This window comes from Natrix helvetica (genome assembly GCF_964273705.1).
Source record: "Natrix helvetica genome assembly, chromosome: 1".
In the NCBI taxonomy this organism is placed as follows: domain Eukaryota; kingdom Metazoa; phylum Chordata; class Lepidosauria; order Squamata; family Natricidae; genus Natrix; species Natrix helvetica.
In genome coordinates this window covers 120,042,340-120,067,564 of record NC_138548.1, presented here as the reverse complement: position 1 = coordinate 120,067,564, position 25,225 = coordinate 120,042,340, and the positions used below count along the sequence as shown (strand labels likewise).

Genomic DNA, 25,225 nt, shown 5'->3' with positions numbered 1-25,225 from the left:
ACCTGGCAGATGCATAACTCACAGGGATCACCCGGCGACCAGAGTTGTCCCACTGGAAATTCAATTCCATTGTCATCGATAAAGCAACCTGGTCCAGAAAAGAGAAACGATGAAAAGAAACATCCCAGAAAAGATAAAAGGCTCTCTATTACCAGCATGCTTGCTAGGAGAAAAATTATCAGCAATTTACATCAAAATGTCCATCTTGTAAAAGAGAATCAAGACCTGCATGGATGGGTAGTTTGATACTTGGTTTGATGTATTATCTGGGTCCTAAACCACGAAGAAAGTAATGCAGTGTAAAAAAAATTGCTAGAACTCCTAGAGAGGCTTCTAGGGATTATGATCCAATGTTTTTCTACTTGCCTTCTTTTATACTGGCTCTGGTTGAGCCAGAGCTATAAAGGAATCTTCCTGAGGCAGGGCCACTTCTGAATGACTGATTCCAAAGAATGCTTTCCTTAGGAGATCAGAAGCCAAGATTATATGGTCTACTAATTTTATTTTGACTTTATATTTGCAAATGCATTGATGCTTGTTTGCTGTGTGTATCTTATCATTTTGGGCAGGTATTGAATGCATGGGTGTGGATGTTGGTGATGCTACTCTGTCCTTAAGGGAGGAGAAAGAGAATAGGATGCTCTTGTTAAAGCAATTTTGGACCATATGGAGTAGGGATAAAGTTTGCATTGTGAAAACTAACCAGATAAAGAAAAAGTATACTAGATGTTTGAAAATTATTCTGTGTTTTAATCCCCTTTCATCTAGAGAAAAACTGTCAGGTCAGTCTGCCTTCTGGTTTATGGACTACTTTTTAAAATTTAATATATCTTACAAAAAAGCTTAAAAATTAAAAATGTAAATTAAAGGAAACTAAGAAGGACAAATATGTATTTTATATATTACATTTATCAGTAATTACCATATTTTTCGCCCTATAAGACGCTCCGGAATATAAGACACACCCAATTTTAAAGGAGGAAAATCTAGGAAAAAAAGATTTTGGGGCTCAATTGCCACTCAATTTTGGGCTCAATTGTGGTCATAAGTTTTCTTTCTTTGTTTGTTTCTTTCATCTCTCTCTCCCACTTTCTTTTTTTTTTCTTTTCTTTTTTCATTTTTTCTGCCTTTCTTTCTCTTTCTCTCTCTTTCTGTTTCTCTGTGTGTCTGTCTGTCTGTCTCTCTCTCTGTGTGTAGCTCTTTGTCTCTCTCTCCCTCCCCCCCTCTCTGTCTCTCTCTGTCATTCTTTCTGTGTGTCTGTCTGTCTCTGTATCTCTGTCTCTCTCTCTCCTCCCTCCTCCATCTGTCACTCTGTATGTGTGTGTCTGTCTGTCTCTCACTCTCCCTCCCTCCCTCTCTCTCTATCTCTCTGTGTTTCTCTCTCCTCCCTTCCTCTCTGTCTGTCACTCTGTGTGTATATGTGTGTGTGTGTGTGTCTGTCTGTCTGTCACTCACTCAATCACTCACTCTGTGTGTGTGTGTGTGTCTCTGTGTGTGTGTGTCTGTCTGTCTGTCTGTCCCTCTCTCCGTCCCAACTGGAGAACAACCTTTTCTGTCCCCTTACCAGCCCATCCGGGAAGATGAGGAACGCGAGGGGGATCCCCCCCCCCCCGCGGATGGGCTCCGAACCAGCAGAGCCTCGTCCTTCTTTTTAAGCAGGCAGCTATCAGAGAGAAGAAGGCAGCACGGCTTGTGCAGCAGCCGAAGATCGCCTGCTTAAAGATCGCCTGCTTAAAGATCGCCTGCTTAAAGATCGCCTCCGAACTAGCGGAGCCTCATCCTTCTTTTTAAGCAGGCGATCTTTAAGCAGGCGATCTTTAAGCAGGCGATCTTCGGCTGCTGCACAAGCCGCGCTGCCTTCTTCTCTCTGATAGCTGCCTGCTTAAAAAGAAGGACGAGGCTCCGCTGGTTCGGAGCCCATCCACGGGGGGGCGATCCCCCTCACGTTCCTCATCTTCCCGGATGGGCTGGTAAGGGGACAGAAAAGGTTGTTCTCCAGTTGGGACGGAGAGAGGGACAGACAGACAGAGACACACACACACAGAGAGACACACACACACACACAGAGTGAGTGATTGAGTGAGTGACAGACAGACAGACAGACAGACACACATATACACACAGAGTGACAGACAGAGAGGAAGGGAGGAGAGAGAAACACAGAGAGATAGAGAGAGAGGGAGGGAAGGAGGGAGAGTGAGAGACAGACAGACAGAATGTGAGGGGGATCTCTCCCCCCGCCCTCCCTGGGCACCTGCAGCCTTGGAGCCTCCTCCTTCCAATTGGGGGGATCCATGCAGAGGATTTCTCCCCCACCCCCCAATTGGAAACGAGGTGGCTGTCAAAGCAAGGCAGCCCCCCCCCCCCCCCGCAGAAGAAGGAACAGGAGAGGAGTTCACGCCAAACGCCTCTGCAGACGATCTTGAAAACCTGCGAGGTTGCTTTCGGAGGGGAAAGACGGGCAGCTGTGCAAAGGCTTGTTTTAAAGCTGCAGGCTCCAAGGCTGCAGGTGCCCAGGGAGGGCGGCAGGGGCAAATGCTGGCGCCTGCCCCATCCCAAAGCAACATTGCAGGTTTTCAAGATAGTTCGGACAGGTGTTTTTTAAAAAGAAAACCCTGAAAAAGCCGCAAGATCTGGAGAGAGATCCGGCCAGCCCGAGAAGACATTTCTGAGAAGAGATCTCGCCATTTTTTGCATCGGGGCATGCTGCAAGGGGGGGGGAAGTGAAGACCTTTTCCAGCTGGCGCAAAGGACTTCCCCGGACTTGCTTTAGTGAGTACGGGCCCGCACCTCCACCACCACCAATCCGGAAAAGGTCTTTGCTCCCTCTCTCTTGCAGCAAGCCCCGATGCAAAAAAACGCCAAGGACTTGCGAGTGAGTGACAGGGGCGGGGCTCCCGGGTTCATTGACCAACCAGCAGAAACCCACCACTGCCCAGGTGGCTACATTCGGCCTATAAGACGCACCCAGATTTTCACCCTCTTTTTTGGAGTTAAAAAGTGCGTCTTATAGGGCGAAAAACACAGTACTAGTTGATCAATGAGTTCACTACTACAGTGTAAACAATAGAAGATATTATTGTAAGATATCACAAAATCTCTCCCATCAGAAAAATATACTGCTGTGCTGCATCCTTTGATTAGTAGAAAATATTGCTTTTTCTAAAACACATAGATACACATTTCTGACAACCATTTTTTGGCATCTGGAATAATATCACTTTTCCAGTTTCTTGATACTGTATAATTATTTTGTTTGGCTCCCTCAATCCTCGACGCAATCACAATAAAAAATCAAATTCCAAAGCTCTGGTATATAATTTAACATTGCGTTAATATCTTAACGTATATTAATTAAGTACAGGTAGTCTTCCAATAGTTCGCTTAGTGAGCATTCGAAGTTACAACAACACTGACAAAAGTGACTTATGAATGATAATTTCATTCAATTTGACAATTGACTCATATTTACGACGGTTGCAGTGTCCTGGAGTCATATGATCCCCTTTTGTGACCTTTTGACAAGCAAAGTCAATAGGGAAGACAGATTCACTTAACAACCATGTTACTAATTTACCAACTGCAGTGTTTCACTTAACAAATGTGGCAAGAAAAGTCATAAAAACTCACTTAACAAATTTTTCAACTAGCAACATAAATTTTGTATACATTATTATTACATTAATAGTATTACATTAATACACATTAATACATAATTCCCTAAAATATATACATGATATTCCATTATTCCATGAATCTTTGCATCATAGATGTATATGTTCTTGCATGCTGGCTGCAGGGGTCTCACCTGTCATGAGTGCAGTCTTTCGGCAGGTGAAGCAGCACTGTCCTGGAGCCAACAGCCAGTCCTCACGGGAACATCCTGGGGTGGGGCATGGAATGAAGGAGCACTCCACTTCACCTTGCTGAAGAAGGACATTATTAATGAAAAGGACACAGAGAGGAAGTCATCAAGATAGATGTCCACAATTTCTTTTTAACAGAGACATTTCCCTTTTTAAATTAGGGAAATCTCTCGAGCTATGCAGTTTCTCTAGTGATTTTCTGGATTGGTTTCAATCTGGCTTCCAACTAGAACAGGGATGTCAAACTCACATCGTCACACAAGGTATCGCGACTTTTTCCCCCTTTGCTAAACCGGCCATGAGAGTGGCCATGTGTGATGCATCTGGCCCATGGGCCATGAGTTTGACACCCCTGAACTAGAATATAAAATTCCATAGCCACATTAGTTAGCAATCTGCTGTTGGCAGTAGCTGGATGAAAATAGGGTGCCATCTACCGTGTTTCACCGAAAATAAGACAGGGTCTTCTTTTGACCCCCGAAATAAGCACTTGGCCTTATAATAAGGCCTTGGGGAGGTCTTATTATTTTTGAGGTACAGGAGGCAGTGAGCATGGTCACCTCATGGCTGCTGCTGTGTTGCAATATTTTCAGGGAGAGCTTATTTTGGGGGGAGGGATTATTTTAGTGCATGCGCTCAAAAGCCTGATTGGGCTTAATATCCAGGGAGGTCTTATTTTTGTGGAAACAGGGTATTTATTATTTGTCTTATTTGTGCACCATCATTCTTAATACCATTCAGGACTACTCCAGTTATGTACAAGGGATATTATTTGTAGAACGCATTCCCACATGACAGTATTCTTAGTCCAAATAACTCCATATTTAGAAAAAGGATAAACTACCTCCAGAAATATGCTCTAGGAGTTGTCTCATTTGATTGTACATGTTATATATTTTTAAACTGAGTTTGATTGTATTTATTTGTTTGTTTGTTTTTGTATTTTTAATTTGTCACTGATTTCAGTGCTATGACCAAAGAAAGATGTGGCATGATTAAAAAAAAATGCTTCAACATTTTCTACCTGGTCCTTTCTTTACCACAGAGCATTCAAGGGCTATTAGGATTTCCCTTCGGAGGCCTCATTTAGCCAATTTCACAGTTGACATATAGTTCTAGAATACTAATAAAACTCATGTAATAGTTTCAAGTTTCTGCAGTGAAGCAGAAAAAATGTTTCTCCTTGAACAGATGAGAAAAATTACAAGGGTTTAAGGATAACCAGAAAGAAAAGATCAAAGTCATCCTTCTAAATAATTGAAATGCATGATTTCTTAAGTTAAAATGATGTTTTAACAGACTTAAGCTGCTGCCAATGTTTATATCTCATCATATGCTTTTCATTGGGAGAGAGAGAAATGTAAGCCTATAACAGTGTGTATTTGTGTGTATGTAAGAAAAAGAGAGAGAGAGAAATCAAGAGAGACACTGTATACTAAGTGAAAGAAAATTAACTTGAACATCCTCTGAGATAATATGCCTGAGAAACTTGTAAAAGATGTATAGAGGTGTCTGAAATATTGTTGGAAATATAATTGTAAAGAAGATTTTTATAATCTTTGATGGACTTAAGATAAAGAAAGAAATATTGGGGGCAGTTTTATATTTTAATTCAGAAGATTCTTTACAAAAATACAAAATGGAAATGATAAGTTTTCCTTTTAGGACTATTGGACAAAGAGCTTGAAAAACAATTGGAACTTTGTTATTATATATGTTGACTGAAGTGAGAATTTTATATGCACAATAATGGAAAGATACGTCAATTCCCACATTGGAAGAATGAATGGAAAAATTGACGGAGAGATGACAAAATTAACTGTTTTAATAAAAGGAAATAATGTATATAGTTTTATTTCTACCTGAAACCACTTGTGGACTTTCAAACAGGAAAAAAATTGATCCTGGCTTTTGATGATTAGATTATACTATTGTTACAGAAATGGCTAGTATTTACTGAACATATTAAGTAAAAAATTGAGGTATTTTATATTTTACTGCACTGAAAAAGATTGGAAGTCACTGTTTTTGTTTCTTTCCCTCTTATCTTGCACCTTCTTCCTTTTTCTTTTTCCTTCCTTAGTCCCTTAATTATCTACGTCTTTATGTATTTATCATACAATAAATTTCAATATTTTTTTTAAAAGGTAGATGAGTAAAGGTGGATAAAACACATACCCTGCACACACAGATGGTACAGTTATCACCATCTGGGTTGAACTCGGTCCCTTCTGTGTATATTTGCCCACGGAAATGACATTCTGCTACAGAGGAAAGCAACAGGTCAATCCTGCTATAGAAGATTTACAGCACAGGTGATCTTTCCAGAGAAAAGAGAGGCATTGGTGACCAGATAAGGGGCCAATTAATCTATAGAATCACATTTTAAAATGTACAGTTGTAATGATCTTGTGCCAATAGCTCTTATGATGTCAATTTATACCACCATGTCTTGTCATGCTGCACAGACACATGGATTTTAATTTTCATTTATTTGGCATCCTTGCTTGAAATTCTCACAACAGAAAAAGATCTTTCATTTACTTATTCCATGCTTCTTAAAAGGTTCCATTCATTGCTCTAATCCTCACTTCAGCTAAATGTAGTAAATTGCCTTGGAAATATTTAAAATTGGAAAAAACATAGAATTTTGATGTAGGCCCTTTTCATTTATTGCCCTCCTGGTCAGTAGATTTGTAGAAAATTTTTGCTTTCCTTACAACATGCAGCAGAGTTCACGCTGCATACAACACTCTACTTTTATAACTAAATGTTCTTTTACTCAGGTTCCTTCCACTTAGAATATTAGATACTAGGAACAAACTTCTGATCTTATACTTTTTTGGTGTACTTACTTTCTATGTGCAGGTTATTACCCACCGTTATCATAATAAAATCATGACATAATCACTTATTCCCAATTTGCATGTGAGGAGGACATTTCAATATTTCAAGGACTGTTGTACTCTAAATAATTATATTTACTTGACATTTCCATTATTTATTGTTTTATTTATTTATCACTTTTTTGACCCTCTCCCCAAATTCACTTATAGAGGGAAGCACTCAAGCATTCAAAAGTCTTTATACTGTGAATCCTAGATATACTCATAGGATATCTTACTTGTTGGGATAAAATCTTTTAAAGAATGACTTCCCACCATTTCCACCCTTCTTGCTTTACACTGTCTCTAAAAAAAACAAGATGTCTTCATGGCAATAATTAAGTAATCAAGAGAGATCTACCTGGCTGGCAGGGACAACAATCAGTCTGAGCAGAACTGGGACATGGACTGGGTGTACATTCTGGAGAAATACAGGAAATGTTGCCTGCCTGGAATGAAAAACAAACATTATAGTGCAGTTTATTTGATTTTTCATTTTCTACAATGCAGTTTCAGCCTGATGACACATCTGGATTATATTTGTGAATGTGTTCCATAAACTTGTGGCATCAGGATAATTTAGATTTCAGCCACAATAATTTCTAGGCAACAAGGTAAGAAAAACTGTGACAAAGAATGAACGGATTGTTGTGAATATAATCCTTCACCTCCCAAATGCTCACACCCATTGTTTCCATTAAATTCCAAATGCTCCTCACTCTGGACCACCTCAGTGCATTTTGCCATCTCAGATAAACAGTACATGTTCTACGTCAAGTGTTTAGTATCAAGGCCACCAACACTATTTTCGGCTTTAAGACGGATATACCCTACAAGCTTCTCTTTGGCAATAAATACAATACCAATTAAATTAACACTGGAGAATATGCTCTCCTTTCGTGACACCTACTGCTTAACAGTAGGATTAGTATTGCTCCTAGCCATAATGTGGCTGGTAAAGAGTCTCAGTGCATCTCATCTATAAAATTACCCCTTGGAAAAACTCTGCTCACCCAATCAATTCTATGCACTCTTCCTGGATAGCAGACTTCAACCACTGGAGACAGGCATCCCAGTGGTTATGTGGATAAGAGTGCTAACAATGAAGGCTGAAAAGGAAGAGAGTACAGCTTGTAGTGAGGGGATTGTAAGGGCCATGGGAGAAGGATAGTAACACACTATATCCTGCTCCTGCCTATGGGGTCCTTGTACGGGTTTAAAATCAAAGGAAACCCTCCTTGCACCCTCCTTGAACCCTCTGAACAGCCAGGTTCAGAAAAGGCGTTTGGGTGGCATGAAAGCAACATGAAAATGAAAGTTTGATAGAAGCTGGAAAGTATTTTGTCTTTCACTATAGTATTGTTCTCCCCTCTTTCTGTATTTTTTGGGAGGGGAGGGAAATTTGGCATCTTTGATAAAAAGTTAAAAATCAGTGACCAAAGATATGGCTACATTATAAAATCATGTGGGTCTGAAACTACATGTTAAATTGTATAATAATTTGTACTATAAAGTAAAATGGAGGAGGAGGAGGAGAAATAATTCCATCTCTTAATTCAAGTTTCTGGGATATTGGTCAAAAAACAGATGCCCATCAAAAAATTTACAAATTTCAATACAATGTTGTCAGATGGCTCCTAGCAAAAGCAACAGTCATTAGATTTATTTTCATCTAAAATATTAGCAAGTATTAATTTATATGTCCTCAAAGAAATACCAGCCCCAACTCCCTGAGGCTCACCAGGCAGACACAGATTGTGCAGTTCTCCTCAGAGAGAGAGAATACGTCCCCTTCAACTCTGGACATCCCATAATAGAAACAGCCTGTAAGAAACAGGAATGAGAAGATTCTTCTCTGAAGGGACAAGAACTAAAGGAAATAGGCCCCATTACACTTTCTCTTAACTGGGAAAATTTCAGTGCTCAGCATGTGGATATTTTCAAAAACTTGTTGGATGCTTATACATGTAACAATATCATCATTTGCAAATCACAGATAATTCAAGGTACCTCTTGGCTTATCAGTCTAATTAAGAAATGAATTCACTACATTAAAAATGGCTGAAATTGCCAAACCTTACAAGGTTCAAACAATATTAGAATCAACAGATGATATTACTGAAATCTTATAAGACCTGAAAATCTCATGAGATTTTGACCAGTTAAACTTTTTAATTTTAAAATTGGTGGGACAGTGCCACTTTTTTTAGCTTTCAATTAAAAATGGTCTAAAAAAACTATCCTACAGTTTGCTAACTATATACAGAATGTTGCATAGCTGGATACCTGGAGTCAAACTCAACTCACACGAGCATTTACCTTTTATACAAAATGTCAGGTTGCACAAGACATGGCACCTGTTGAATAAAGATGCAGCTGCCTAGTTTTCAGATGCTCCAGTGAGAATCTAAAAACTATTAACATTTATTAACAAAAATGTTAATTAAAATAGGAATGGAGACTTACTAAGTCAAGTTTCAGAAATTAGGACTGTTTCTGATCAGTTGTGGGGGAAGGGGGTATATGGTGAAAATCCTCCATGGCTAGAACAAGGGAAGGCCCACAAGATCCAATCTGACACATGCATTGATCTAGTGGATACTTCTCTCACCTGTGCAGGCAGGACAGCATTCTCCCTGGGCTGGGGGAATTGGGTGAGAGCAGGAAACTTCACATGTCACTGTTTGACAATACACTTGTCCACCCTGAAATAAGACAATAAAGACAGTACCAATGTAACACTTGAAGTTGGAGAGTAAGGTAAGAACGCAAAATATGTCATATACCTTGCAGGAGCAATTCAAACATGGTGCCTCTGTCCAGGAGCTGTTATCTTTATGAAGGACCCCTCCATGCCAGCAAGCAGATGGAATTGAAGGAGTCAAAGGGCTTGGGGGAATGGATGGGCTGAACTTCTTTGGTAACAATGGTGGCAGAGAAGGCCTGGCAGTTTTGGGCCAGAAAGAGGTGGCAGAAGATGAGCTGTGGGGAGGAGATGAGGAGGCAGGAGAAGCTGTTGATGGAAGCACAGAGAGAATGGAAACAAATGGAAAAGGAAATGGTGTTCCAAGTACACTTGAGGGAGCAAGGTCTGGGGAACCCCTGGGGGGCAAGACAGGTCCTATGGATTCTGGAGAAAGGCGTAGCAGAGTCTGTGGCTGCTGAAGAGACTGCAAAATGGGAGAAGGAGCCAGGCTGGACTTCGAGAAACCTGTGAGGCAGGAGGGAGTAACGGAGGGGGACGGAGGGAGAGAGAGAGAGAGAGAGAGGGAGGGAGGGAGGGAGGGAGAGAGAGAGAGAGAGAGAGAGAGAGAGAGAGAGAGAGAGAGAGAGAGAGAAATTATCAGCCCACATTGGTAAACCAGACAGAAGCATAATCTAGTCATAAATTCTACTTTATAAGGCTATATTATAAGGCTATACTAACAGAATCTTGGTAATTCTGAAGTACAGACTTCCAGCCACCACTTTTAACTGCCCAAAGCTTTTACACTGTGCTCTCAATTGTGCCTTTTACCAGGCTTTTGACTCCAGTCTTATCTGATTTCAATAACAAAGGCTTTTGAAAAACCTTGTTAATGGAATCCAAAAGGGTTGCTAAATTCTGTTTCTCTAGAATAAACGAAATCCCATTTTGGAAAAAAAAATGAGAGCATCTGTCAAAACAAACTGTTTATGGGGCACGTAGAATTTTGAGTAGAGTTTACTAATTTCTGTTTATGTGCTAAAAAAGTTCACATGAAATAAACATCATTTAAGAGACACTCAACGAAAAAATACGTTTTTGAAAAATGCAAATAGAAAGGTTTATTTTTATTTTAAAAAATCAAACACATAGAGTGAAAAATATGTATTCCAAAATTATGCTTCAGGGAAAATTATGTAACAAACAAGGTCAGATAAATTTGTATTAAAATTTTTCTTGGAAATGATTATCAATGTAATATGAATCAAGGGTTCAGTATATTTTGTCTACATAACAAAAGATACTGTTTAAAACTGCTGCAAGTTATTTTACAGATCTTTTAAAGCACATTTTTTTAAAAAATCCTGGAAGATGGGATGTACCGGCCTGCTTGCCTGCCTGCCTGCCTATTTAGAAAAATAAACCTCTGCCCAGAAAGCTCATCTGGCGAGCTCCACATGCTGAGGGGAGATAACTTAATCCAACAGACTGAGAGCCCTGTTTCAAAAGCCTCTTTGAATTGATCTTGATCTTTTTAAGTTGGGCAAGAACCGGTAGGTATAACTAAGACCATTGGGGATCTCAGTAACAAGAAGGGATTTTGATTGACAGTTGTTATAGTTCTGTTCCATTGGAACAATACATTTGGCAAAGGTATACATTTGGCAAAAGCACTATCACTGGTAAAACTCGACAGGACATTAACCAGCATAGATGAGATGAGCAAGAAGGTGTAAACAGCATGCTAACTGAGATTTCTAGAGGAACAAATGTAGTCACCATCCTAGGCAGTTTACAGCAGCAAGCCTGTGTCTACTGGGCTGAATCACTTTGGCTTACTAAACAGATGTGGACTAGATTTACACATTTTCCAACATCTCCTTGTTCTCCCAGTGCTCACATTCTGATAGTCTCAGGACTTTACTAGTTGATCAGTTTTTACCACAATAAACAAATAATTGATGCAATGCAAAGGATCAAGAAGACTTTCTTGTAGAATGAACTATATGGCAGTCCTTACCTTCACAAGACAATCTGTCCACACTAAGTCGGTAGCCTGGATGACAGCTGCACATAAAACTCCCCAGCGTATTGTGACAGGAGTGTTGGCAGGTTCGCTTCTCACTGGGTCGGCGGCATTCATTCACATCTGCACCAGACAGACAGAGCTTACAGCATAGCTCAGCTCAGCTCAAGCTTGTGGCTGTGCAGATATTTTTGTTGCTTAGCCACTTTGAAGGTACAACATCATTTTATTAGCATGCAAACAATGAAACAGGCTTCCAGCACAGCACTAGAAGCTTTCTGGACAGACCAGAGCAAAAGAAAAATCAGAAATTATATACTCTAGGCCTACTACATTGCAAAGAAAATAGAAGTCAGAAATTATAGTATGACGTTGATAAATATTTTGATAAGCCCATCTGAGTGACTTTATTATTTAGTATTTGTTTGTTTATAATTTTAAAAAATTTATATACTGGCCATGTCACCTAAGTATCTGTATAGTATCCCTTCCTACTAGGTCAGAATGCTAGCTGCACTACTTCAGAGATATGGTCAGAAAACAGAAACAAGTTAGCTGCAAGTTCTTGACTGATTATATCCCCTGCCATCACTCAGGGCCAATTCAGCTTGCTATTGATATTTCCTTATAAGGACACCTTAAAGAAAATGTCATGGAGGTTCTCACTCATCCAGTCATGGTCATCCCAAAAGGTGCTTTTTTCAAACAGCAGCTGGGGGATTTTTTAACATCTTCAAGAAAAATCAAGAAAGTCCAGTTGCTGTTTAAGCAGTTCATATGCCTGAGGGGACATCTCATAGCTCTGATACTGGATGCAGCTTATGTATCTGTGTGTAGGGAGGGTACCTTGTACCACCACAATATTGAACAGGAAAACTTTTCCATCATTATTTCTCAATTTGGGAAAATATATCTGCTGAACTTAGATATGTGAGACTGTCAGGTATGATACAAAGAACAAAGAACTCAAAGAAACTAATCAGTCCCCTTTTAAATGTGCAGTTTTAGAAGCTCAAATAGTTTTGTCACTCTGATTTGGAAAAACAAACCACACTGCAGCGCCCTGGAGTCACAGTCCAAACAGGCTGTTCCCCAAAACTAAGGCAGTGATGATAACATATCTCCTCGAACCTTTTTTAAATGAAAGGAAATAAATCCTTCAAATGATTCAGTTCCAATTTGTTCTCCAGAAAGTTATAGCTCCCACGGAGCCTTTAGGCTAGGGTAACCACTTGTTCGAGAAGAAAGGTACTTTGCTGGATTCTCCAACAAAAGCAGAATCACTCACCCACACACGAATGTCGGTTGCCATGAAGGTAGAATCCAGGATGGCAGGAACATTGATAGCTGCCGATAGTGTTTTGGCAGTGCTGCTGGCAAGGTGTTGTTAGGCACTTATCAGTATCTGGGAACAAGATGATTAACATCATTGGACCATGACAATCTATCCTGCCAATGTTTCTTCTGCAATTTCCTTTTTTTAAAAAAAAAAACTTCATCCAGAACTCCCTTCCTGCAATTCCAGTCTGACCCACCTTGACAACTGTGCCGGTCAGTTGCAAGTTGCATCCCTGGGCCACATTCACACACAAAGCCCCCTTCTGTGTTCACACAAAGCCCCTCACAGGAAGCACTCAGGCACTCATCAATATCTGCAGAAAAAATATTGTGAATCAGCAAATATGAAGACAGGAGAAGAGATCAGCATCATCAAAAGACAAAAATGGAGAGCTAAATTATCAGAATCAGTGGGAAACCTGTTATGCGTTCATGTTCCTTTTGGACCGGGAGGTCTTGCGCACAGTCACTCACGCGCTGGTGACGTCCCGCCTGGACTACTGTAACGCTCTCTACATGGGGCTCCCCTTGAGGTGCGCCCGGAGACTGCAGTTGGTCCAGAATGCAGCCGCGCGGGTTATTATGGGGAGATCGAGATTCTCCCATATAACACCTATCCTGCGCGAGCTGCACTGGCTTCCTGTGGCCTACCGGGTGCGCTTCAAGGTACTGGTTACCATCTTCAAAGCGCTCCATGGCACAGGGCCTAGTTACCTGCGGGATCGCGTCCTGCCCCATACATCCCTGCGACCCACCCGCTCACACAGGGAGGGGTTGCTCCGGGTGCCGTCCTCTAGAGAGTGCCAGGGGGCGGTGCCCAGGAGTAGGGCCTTCTCTGTGGTTGGCCCTACCCTTTGGAATGACCTCCCCCCAGACATCCGGACAACAACCGATCTTCGCTCCTTCCGTATGAAGCTGAAGACCTACCTGTTTTGTCAAGCCGGCCTGGCATAACGTTACAATCTTGCCACCCCAGGTCATTTTATAATGGGAAATATTGTTTTTAATATTTGGGTTTTAAACTTTGTAAGTATGCTTATTTATGGACTTATTTTTACCTCCTCTGCACGATATATGGTGCTATCTTGATTATTGCTCTGTACGTCGCCCCGAGTCCCTGTGGGGAGAGGGGGCGACTAATAAGTTCAATAAAATAAATAAATAAATAAATAAATATGGGACAGAACCAACAAATTACAGCTGGCAGGATACCATCTGGTATCAACCAAACTTCTGTGCCGTGTAGAAAAAGAGAACACTAGTTCTGCTTATTAAACATAGGGCTAGAGCTTTTTTTCCAAAGAATGCCAAACCCTTATTTTAAAAAACAGATTTAATGCTCTTTGTAAAGAGTGTTAAAGTCATGCACACGTGTAGTGATTGACCAGTGTTGTAGCATGTGGAAATCCGGCGTCCAGTCTCTCCAATAGCCCAAGTCAAAGTGCCCAAGGAGGACACTACTGAGTGATCAGAAGGTGTGCTAGGTATAACAGAGTAGTGGGTGGGATGGATAACTTGAAAAAACATTTCAGAAGAAGGCAGCGCAAATCACTTTCCTAGTGTCATGTCTGTGATGTCAGCAGTTGAGCTAACTTGAAGAAGACATTTATTTCATTTTGAATCATTTTAGAACACTGAACCTATTGCCACACGTTTTCCCTTTAGCACAACCTCAATATTATTATTTTGGTCAGTGCCGGTTTAGCATTGTTGCTGATGTATTTGTGTGTCTGTGTACAGAGAAAGTCTTTAAATGAAAACATGCCACTGAGCAAATGCCAAACCAATTATCTTTTTCATAAGTCTTATGCTCAAAAATACATTTCAGGATACTGAAATGCTAGACAAGCCAACATGAATTACAGTTATTGATCCGGCTTTTAAGGAAGGTGCAAGCAATCTTTTGGATGAGGGTGACCCCTTTCCCTTTCCTCTCCTTTCCCCCCACACCCCTAAGGAAGAGCTCTGAAATATGTAAGACTCACATGGCATATGAAGTTAAGATAATGGTTGGAATTGAAAATTTTGCCTTCTGGTGACTTGTTTCCCATTTGTGGGCAAAAAAGTGAAAACGATTGCTCATACCAGATTTCAGCAGCAGAATCTGGGGATGTTCTGGAGCCATAGCTGCGTGGCCAGATGTTGACCAATCTTGCTATAGCTAAAGAGCAATGCCTTGCTCAGTCTAAAAGTGTAAAAATTCCCTATGACTCTTGTGTTGAAGGTCCATTTCTCCTGACTCCCATGAGTTACCCCATTTTCCGGCTTACCCACACAACGTACACCATTAGCTGTTTCGGTCATAGAGAATCCCACAGGGCACACTCTTGCCACCTCCTGGCAGCCCCCATGATTGCAGGTGATGTCACAGCCATACTCCCCACAGGCTCCAGGCGGGTCTGTAAAAAAACAAAATGGGCCAGTTTTACAGAGAGATTGCAATTAGGGAAAATCTGTAAGGTAATAAGAATGACTGTGAGAAGGGACGAGGCAGAGGAAAACATCCTCAGTTTCACTGCTACATGAACAGAAATGTCTATTCCAGCATCTTCAGGATGAATAGGGCTGTAAAACCTGGAATGACTAAAATGGTAGCAAGGAGGGTTTTGACAGAAGTTAACGTTTGTAGCTCAAGGTGGGGTCCTTGGTGCTCTCTGAGCTTGGTTGTTTTCTTGCAGACATTTCATTACCAAACTAAGTAACATCAGTGATGATGGTGCACTGATTGACAATGTTACCTAGTTTGGTAATGAAATGCCTGGGGAGAGAAAAAACAAACTCAAAGAACACCAAGGAGCCCACAAAGAGGTTTTTCTGTTATCCTTTTGCTGATATCCTTTGGTCCTCTACAGTTTTGCAACCCAAAACTGGCAGTCCTGGAAAAGATCTTATGGAAAAGGTTCGATGCACTGGCAGAGTCCACAGAAAGGAGAAACTCCCCAAGTTCAAGAGCATTATTTTCATTCAGCTGTTTTGGGTCTGCTTTTAGTGAAAACAACAAATACTATTTAGCTGTTACTCTGTTAACGTAGGTTACCAAAACAAAAGAAAGCAATCCCAAAATCAACACTAACTTGATGATGTATAACAAATTGATCACTCAATGGTGAACAGTAGAAAACTCCTGTCTGGTAAGAACATGCAAAATAGTCTATGGCTTTCCAGGGATGATTTACATGTATTGTCATATTAAAGTGTGAATAAAACTGGATCGCTGACATTAAGCATTGAAAATGGACAGGGTGGAAATTTGATTCTAAGAATATGTGTCCCTTGCTGGGAACATTATAGTACTGGCTCTAGTCCAGGAATATCTGGCCAGCCACAAGTTTATGAACTGTGGTTCCCATAATCAAGGAATCCATTACATGATTTCAGTTACAATGAATTCAATTTTAATTAAATCTTTAAATTAGATTTAAATGCACTGATGTTATTGGTACATTTTATACATTTTACTTTTCTAAATGCATAAACAGAAAGGCAAGATATAAACTTAAAAGTTACAACAACTTTTATTATAATAAGATATAACAACAATATTAACCAATAAAATAAAGTATCTTCACTATTATTAAACATTTAACTAAGATTGATGGTGATTATAGGCTAACAGTATTGGACAAGCACAAGTTTTTCCCTCCTGTCTAAAGTGTCCAAGGGTCCATATGAGCCATATATATTGAGGTGTAGGAGTAGCACAGGATCCTACACCATGGCAGGCTAGATAAATGTTCCTACACATATAGAGAACTTTTCCCAGTCATTTTGTACTACAGATGATCCAATCCTTTCTCAGAAAACTGGTCCTCATTTCCCAGTTTTTTCAGTTCTGTCATCTTTGACTAAAGAACTAATATAGTTCTCCCTTTAGAGAGCTTTAATGATGGGGGAACTGCATCACAGGGTGTTTTTGGCATTGTTATTATGGGAAAATGATGTACAACTAAGATATAGAACGAAATAAAAAGTTTTCAATCCATTCCATAGATTCTCTGTTATGGGTTCCAGATTTTAAAATACATCCTAAAGCCACAAACTGAGCATCTCATCTTGTGGTACCAGGCAAACCCTCCATAGGAATCATGCATCCTATCAGTAAACAGTACTGCTGATAGCATTTCAGGAAATGTAGCTTACCTTGACAGGTGATGCCCTGCCTTCCATCCCGGCAAGCACAGACATTGGGAGCTATGCAGATGCCACTGCCACAGCCAAAGGAACACAGTGCTAGGAGGAGGACCAAGAAAACATCCATTAGACTTGGCGTGTGTGTGTGTGTGTGTAGGTGTAGGTGTGTAGAAATGCAGACAGAATGGCTGTGGTAAGGGATGCTGGTAGTTACAATTCAGCAATATCTGGAGGACTGTTGTTTCCTAGTTCTAAAGTAAGCAACACTTCATCAAAATAGGTAAGACTATCCATAGAATAATTGCAAAATTAGAGTTCCCAGATGATTTAGAAGAAGAAAATGCCCCAAAAGCAAATCTATAAGCTCAGCTTCAGTGCTAAGTACTTTACTGGAGTGTAGTCATCGATAGCATGGTGGGACGTTGGTCCTACTTGTCTTATAAAGGGCAGCTCTGCTGATCACTGTTCATATCAGTTGCAGGACTTTTCTATTGCTGTTGTTCCCTGGCTGTCTTCCTTTGGAACTCCTTGTGTGTTCTCTTAAGATTATGATAACCCTTGCAGCAAAGCATTAATGAACATTAGTTTGCTAATAAGGATTAAAAGTAATAATAACGTAGTGCTGGCTGATTTTGCCACAGGTTCTAGAAACTTACGCAGTGTGCATTGTCCGCTCCCTGGAGATGGTATCCATCCAGGACAGCATCCACTTCCAAAACCAGAGAGACAAATATGTGGTCCAATGCGACGTCTACAATAGAAGAGGTAGTTTGTGATCCAACTCCCCATCCTCCCTCCCTGCCTCCCCTCCTTCCTTCTCTTTTTCCCTTTTTGTTTGTACATAGTAATTGAGCATTGCCTATGCAGAACGGGACTTAATACTGTGGATAAAATGCTAACTACAGTCTGACTTGCAACTGTTTAAGCCAACCACAGAGCTTCTCTAGCTGGACAGTGCTGGCAAAAAGCAAAGCATAACAGCATGTTGGACTAAAAATCTAATTGATGCCGTGTTCAAGACACAACAAAACTATTTGGATGAAAGGTACAGTGGATCAAATTACACAGAGAAACCATTCTTTCTTGGCAGGAGGGAACACAGACTTGCAGAAGCTATCAATTTAATAGTTTATAGTATCTAGATTTGGTGGCTGTCCAAAACATTTTGGAGAACAAAAGATAATATCCTATCCTGCCTAGTCAGAGGACCACAGTAGCCAAAGCCAGATGTGATTTTTACACAAGAAGGATAACATTCTAAGCATCTCTCTTCATCCTTAGTAGTAAGATCTTAAGTAATTAAGAAATTAAACTTCAACCCAGCATGCCAGCCTCATTCTTCTTATTCTGGTTGTTGTGCAAGTGTCTATTCTCTGGGACGACAGAAGATGAGGACAGGGAAAGAAAAGGACAGAAAAGCTGGGAGAACAAATTGGTTTTTCAGCAAAGCTCCCCATCTCATCATTTCCAGACTGCATTTGCAGCTTATAGAATTATGCGGGGGTGGGGGGGTGTTCATATACTGTATGGGAAAGCAGCTTCTCTTTTGATCACTGTGAAAGGGGCTGAATGCAAGGCATCAAGGTGCCTTGGCTTCAGAGAGAGTAGGAGAAGTTCCAAGAGGGAGATAAGGCAGGAATTCTCACCAATACAAAATTTCTTATCCTGCAGCACCAGAATAAATGTTACAAATTGTCTTCACCGAGTTCCCTCTGGAGTAAAAGCTAAGATGGAAGTTAATCCGTTCAATGTTGAAAAGTTGGGGGAAACTGCCAGCATCGTGGAGACTGGGGCATGTGTTTTTTTATTGACCTGGCATGGCTGCTGTTGGACTGGCATGAGTCCAACAAATGGAGACAGAACAGGGGAGAAGCAGCTCATTTTCTAGCCTTGAAGTGTAGCTGCGCTGTTTGTAGGGAAATGTTGAGAGAGCAGTCCTATTGGTTCAGGCTACTATATAGGTATTGTGGACCAGAGCTCTGGGGCAGAGGCGACCCCCATCTCCTCAATTGCTTGGTTACTGCTGCCAGTATGACCCAAAGTTGGGGAGAAAGATTGCTGAAGATGAAAGAAAGAGAGGGAAAAGGGCTACAAAACAGAGTGGCTGGGGAGAAAAAAAGTGGAGAGTGAAGATACATGAATGTGAGAAGCAGTTGTCAATTGCCAGTAGGGGGATGGAGAAGAAAAGTGTACAGGAGGCTTTTGTGGAGGAAAGGAAGAGAAAAGATAACATCTTCACAGATGACCCAAGACAGGAAGAACGGAGGAAAGAAACAGCTGTGTTCACAAAGCTCTGGGGGAGAATTAGTCAGAAGTCCCTGAAAGAAATTCCCCAGTGGACAGGAAGGTGATCGGTGCAAAGCATACCAGCAATAAATCCAGCACATTCTTTCCCCCTCCCCCACCCCCCCGCTTGTTTTTGTGCCAATTGCTATCTTTATAACACACCTCCAGCTCTAAAAGAATTAAGTTACACTGTGACAAGTGTGCAAGGGACACAGAAGTGTGGATGTGTGCAAGGGACACAGAAGTGTGGATGTTGACCAGAGATGGTCACAGTCTTTGCATAAGATGTGCCAGAGAACAGAGAAGTCACTCAGTGACACTTAATGGTCATTTTGCTCATTGCACAGGTTCGGTTGGGCTATTTTCATGAATAGCGATGCAACCATTCCCTGTGCTGGGTTCAGGTAGCTCATGAATTATAGAAAAGTGCCCTGGTGGGCTTTCAGGATATGTTTCTCTTCTCACACAAAAGGAAACGGAGCCCCCCACCTTACAAATTGCATTAATAAAATGAAGCAAGACGGTTGAAAGAAAATAGGACTTGGAGCAGGCAAGGAAGAAAAGGCTACATTCAGACACATGGCATGGATAATCGGAGCAGAAGTTCTTCCTTAGACTAAAATATAATAACTAATTATCATCACTAACATGAACAGAAGCACATCTATGGAAACAAGCTGCCCGTTGCCACAGACGCATAGAAACATGGGACAAGTTGGCATCCTGAAATCAGGGCATTCAGTGAAGGAAACACACCATCTCACCCCCTCCATTTTGCTTCCAAGCACAGACCCTCAGTTGTGTAGCCAACTCTCTCTCTCTGTGTGTGTGTGTGTGTGTGTGTCCTGTTGGCAAACTGGTTTAACTGGACATTTAGTCCTGAACGGCAGCTTTGGACAGCACAAGCCTCAACAGCTTGGTCACCTCCAGAACTCTGTCAAGCTGGAGAGGGCATGGCCGACAGAGACACCAAGTAGTAAATAGAAAGGGAGGAACGAAGGAAGGAACGAAGGAAGGAAGGAAAAGGAACGAAGGAAGGGAATACTAATTCCCGCTTCCCCAAGTAAGCGCCGCCGTCTCCCAGCACGCGCACCAACGGACTCCCTCCTGCGCCTCCTCCTCCCCCTCCTCCCTCAGCACTCGCCGTGGAAAGCGCTGGAAGCGCTCGCTGCCCAGCTCGTGTGGCGCGCGGGGAGTGGCGGGGAGATGGCGAGGTGGCGTCGCGGTCTCGTTTCCCAGTCAGCCTCAGGGGGATTCAGTGGCGGGGATTGGGGGAGGAGGGAGAGAAGTGTAGCTCTATTACAAGGTTTGTCCCCGTTTGGTGGACGGATATTGGCGGCGGCGGCGGCGGGCCAGGGCAGCGGAGGGGGTACCTCTCTACGGCGAAGTTGGCAAGCTTCCTCCTTCCCGTGTAGACTCTGCCCTGAGCGACGTGAAGGAGCACAGCCACCCAAGCAGCCTGGAAGAGCAGCCCGGCCAACATGACAGCGTCTCCCAGTCCGCAGAGATGCTTTGCTCCCTCCGAAGCCTCTTTCCCTGCCCTTCCCCGTCCCTCCCCGCCCCTCTCTTTCCCCGCAGGCCTCCTACAGCATGGCTTGAACTGTCTGGACTCTTCCCACCAAAGAGGCGGCCGGGGGCGCTTTCAGGGCAGAGGAGGGGAGCGAGGATCAGCGCTGGCGAGCTGGGGGCAGCGGCAGCGGCGGCGTGGGGAGAAAGCTCCTCCCCAAGAGCAGGATCAGATTGCGGCGGGGCTCCCCAGCCGGGTGTTCCGAGTGGGGGGGGGAAGCATTGCCTGTGTGCGAGGGCGTGCGTGCGTGTGTACAAAAGGGTACTCGCTTCGCCCCTCCCTCCGGGGGGGGGGGAAGCTGGGAGGCGCAGAGCAAACGAACAGGGGAGGCCCCCGGGCTTCAAAACACAGCAGCTTTGTTGCTGCACTGAGAAGAGCCCCCCCCCATATTTTTTAGGAGTCTCTCTTTTCCACATCTGGCATGTGGAATGTCCCCTCCTCCCCTCTCCCCTCCCTGGGCTGCTTTCCCGTCTGGACCGAAGAGGAGCCGCGGCAGATAAAGGCTTCCAAGCGGCTCCGAGGGGGATGAGGACCCGAGGCGCATCTGATGTGAATAACAGACTAGGCTGCTGCTGCCCCTTGCAATACATTGGGGGCCTTGTTCCAGAGAGGAGCTGCAAAGCTGGGGCCGGAATGGGGGGAAGGGGAAAAGCGGGGAGAGAGAAAAAGCAGAAACAAAAAAACAAAAAAAAAACCAAACCAAACCAAAATCGCTTCAGTTGCCCAGCTGTCCGTTTCGGATTTTCCACTGGTGAAAAAAAACAGGTGTTGCTTCAGGAGGTGAACAAAACACCAGCAGTCGATGTTAAGCAGCATTTGCATAAGCTTGGTTTATTGAAAAATCGATGCTTGCCTTATCCTGATATCTTAGCCATTAAACCTGGTTTACTTATGACAGTGATTCACACAACTTATGTCAAAACCAAGCAATCAACATTAAGATTTTAATGCCTGCTCCATGACTGAAGATTATCAAGCAGTGAACATTAATGTGGTTGAATAAAAACATAAAAAGAGCTTAAGCCCGCACATACTCTTCAATAGAATCATTAATAGCTGTCATTAAGAAAAATAGTACACTTATCACATAGCAGAAGTAATCCTAGCTATTAATATGATTCACTCTAATCCAGTTCAGAAGTTCAAGAAGGAAATTCATCAGAGAGAAAAGCATGAAAATTAAGATAGATTCTCTCAAGGGGCAGGCAAAGGGAAAAGACTAAACACAAGGCAGTTGGGTCTCCTTAATGAAATATAGCAAGTCTTGTTCAGCTGACATAAGGAAACTATTGTGCTGTCTCAATAATTACACCAGCAGCGTACTTCTCCTAGAGCAGTGGTTCTCAACCTTCCCAATGCCGTGACCCTTTAATACAGTTCCTCATGTTGTGGTGACCCCCAACCATAAAATTGGTGTCTCAGTTCCTAAGACCATCGAAAATATGTGTTTTCCGATGGTCTTAAGACGACCCCTGTGAAAGGGTCATTTGACCCCCAAAGGGGTCACGACCCACAAGTTGAGAACCACTGTCCTAGAGAGATTGCATCCCCTCCACCACCACCACCACTCTAATAACAAGGATTCCCTTCCTCTGCTAATATATCATTTGGAGTTGTCCAAACAGCCATTCTTGGCTCAAATAGTATTATCACCAGAGGCAACTGTTAGAGGTAATAAGCAATCCAGTACCAACCTTTGTCAGGGTTATGCAACTTGGGGAATGTAAACAAGTTTTATTTTTATGCTTAGCAGATGATGCAGAGCGTTCCTCTGTAACCCTTAAAGCACCAACAATCCTATTGCAAAAGCAATTAAGTGTCTTTTAGCATTTTAGAGGATAAAAAGACTTCTTCTCAGGTAAACTTTTGCAGATTGTGGTCAAATTCATAAAACTGTATCTTGGCTATCTATTCTATTTCACTGCCTGAAAGATTAATCCATCAAACTTATTTTCCATTGTTTTTTCTCAAATATGAAACTGCACTTATCAAAGGTACTCTGGATTCTTATTACCAGGAGCTCTCTTCCAATTAGGATGTGCCATGTTCACTTGCATAGTGCAGTACTTGCCTCCTGGTTCCACTAGTGAGATTAAGAAGGCAGGAAAGGGAATTTATTGTTTTCCTCCTTCTCTGAGAAATAATGTGACTTGTGAGAGTCATTGTTATGCAAGTATAGCAAAAGCATTTAGACCTATGTGTCACTCCACCATGCTTTACAGCACTCTGTAAAGGGTGGGATGGGGACAGAAAGTGCTTTGGATGAGAACGAAAGCCATAGTGCTGTTTCCTTCATGCTTTTTCTGGTCGTTGTATAAGATGCTTTTTGTATAAGATGTGAATTAAATGTTTCTCAGAGATTTGGGGGAAAAGTCTGATTCTCAAATTCTAGACATGTTCCATGTGTCATTCTCTTTCTACTCTCCAATTCCCCCCACCTTGCAATAATTTCATCTGCCATTCAAATCTAGTTTTTGACGGAGAGCAAACAACAGCCTCATTGTTTGATGGCTTCAAGGAGAAAGTTACTTCTTACTTGCTTATTCTGCTGCTACCTGGGCTACAAAACCCTATAGCTCAAATTACATTTGCTCATGTTGAAAAACGATACCAAGATTCCTTCAAGAAAACCTCCTTTTGGTGTTTATTTGTAATGCTCTACAATTTTAGGTATCTATTTTTTTGATGGGCAGTTGACCTACAGGTTCAGGGGAATGGTCCTGGGAATATCAATTAAAAATTGGGTGATGAAATAACCTTTAAGGTCTGTGCTTCCAAGGCTTCCATAGGTATTAAGTAAACCAGACAGGAATATATAGCATGCTGCCTTTCTAAAACAGTAAGATTTCTGAGTTTTGCATATGCACATTTAGAAATAAATCCTAAAGAACTAAACCTTATTTTTAATTTATATTTTTTCTTAATAAGCATTCAGCAATGCAAATGTCCTGATCTTGTGTTTTTTACAGTTAATTGTAATCTCTATTAGTTTCCTTCGAATCAAAAAGTCCTGAACATCAGTGTCAGATTCACTGCTTCTAGATATTAAGAATGCTTTGTATTAACTGAAGAGTGTTTTTCTTCTAAAGGCAATTGGATTTTTTCCCCTTTGAGGAAGAAAACGATTTGCTTCTCATCCAAGAAACTTCATCAGTTCTGATGGGGGGTGGATGAGTAGGATGGAAGGATAGGTACTGACAGTTGAGACTGGATGGTGGAGAGTTGGAAGGTTAGGTTTGATAAGATGGTGGGAGGGGGATGTGAGTGGAAGGATTGTATTTCTTTGCAGTCATCTGATTGTTAATTGTTAAAAATAAACAAAGAATATAAAGTTGGTTTATTTGATCAAGGTTAAAGTTATGTTATCATCTGTTAACCCTTAATGGATTTTTGCTAAGCACAACTAAACAAGGAGGCATTAAGGATCATTTGTAGATAAGAAATGGGATATGGAAAGAAAAGTTCATTTGTTGTAGTTTAAGAGGTGCTAAGTTACTAAAATATTTACATGATAAAGAGTGAAGTCATTTCTTTATATATACTTTTCACTATACTTTTTCTTTTTTCTATATGCAGTTTTTTTAGTTTGTATTAGTTTTTTAATTGTAACATTTAATAAAATTACTATTAAAAATAGTGAAAAAAGAACATTGCAGTTCTTTCTTGAAATGACTCACGTGTAACATTATATGAATATACTCCCCCTAAGTATCACACAGCTATGCAAATATTGAAATTTCTTTCTTTCTTTCTCCCATTTTTTGTATTAGTATCCTATCAAAAAGGACTATGTTTTGTATCAATTGCACTCTGAAATTCAATGTACTAAAACAGGAACATATTTCAATACACTGTACAATGTTTACTACATATTACTGCATTGCCTCTTATATTCATTTGGAAATATAAGGCAAGCACAATCTAGATTGATGAGGGGCTCCAAAAATATGTATAGGCCCCTTCCTTTAATAGCAGTTTTGGCATGCATGTTCCCCCCCCCCCCCAAATTTGGGATACTTCCCAACTGTGATTTCACAATAAAATAAGAATCAGGGATATCCACAAGGGGTAGGACAAATAATGAAAGTAGCATTCTGCCATTGTGAGACCAACACCACACTTTTTGTATGTATATCACCACACAAAAGAGCTTTTGTAATTTTAACAAAAGCCACCAATATCATGCTCACTCAGTCATCTGAATATCCATGCATACCAGGTTTCCAGGGACAGCAAATGTAATGTAATGTAATGTAATGTAATGTACACAATTAAATGCTTGTAGTTTATTTAAGGCCATGTCTAAATGACTGCTGAATGCAGTTAGTCTTAATATCTCTGAAACCTCACATTTCTGTCCTCATTCCTCCTGAGAATAGAGCCAGGCGTTTTGATAGTATTCCATTCTACCAAGCAGGTTTGCCATTAATATCACAGGCT

General features: G+C 41.4%; 1 protein-coding gene across 1 annotated transcript in view; it reads right to left on the bottom strand.

The window, feature by feature from the left end:
- Positions 1–20,741, bottom strand: part of VWCE (von Willebrand factor C and EGF domains) — a 30,503-nt gene extending 9,762 nt beyond the window's left edge. Inside the window, exons 1-14 of the mRNA XM_081969191.1 lie at positions 20,592–20,741; positions 17,589–17,683; positions 16,942–17,031; positions 15,072–15,200; positions 12,999–13,115; positions 12,752–12,868; positions 11,458–11,586; positions 9,538–9,962; positions 9,363–9,456; positions 8,493–8,575; positions 7,113–7,200; positions 6,045–6,130; positions 3,809–3,926; positions 3–88 (exon numbers count right to left, since the gene is read on the bottom strand). Of these exons, the coding sequence (XP_081825317.1) occupies positions 3–88; positions 3,809–3,926; positions 6,045–6,130; positions 7,113–7,200; positions 8,493–8,575; positions 9,363–9,456; positions 9,538–9,962; positions 11,458–11,586; positions 12,752–12,868; positions 12,999–13,115; positions 15,072–15,200; positions 16,942–17,031; positions 17,589–17,683; positions 20,592–20,701 (1,767 nt within the window). The 5' untranslated portion in view covers positions 20,702–20,741. The remainder of the gene's footprint in view (positions 1–2; positions 89–3,808; positions 3,927–6,044; positions 6,131–7,112; positions 7,201–8,492; positions 8,576–9,362; positions 9,457–9,537; positions 9,963–11,457; positions 11,587–12,751; positions 12,869–12,998; positions 13,116–15,071; positions 15,201–16,941; positions 17,032–17,588; positions 17,684–20,591) is intronic.
- Positions 20,742–25,225: the final 4,484 nt, after the last annotated feature.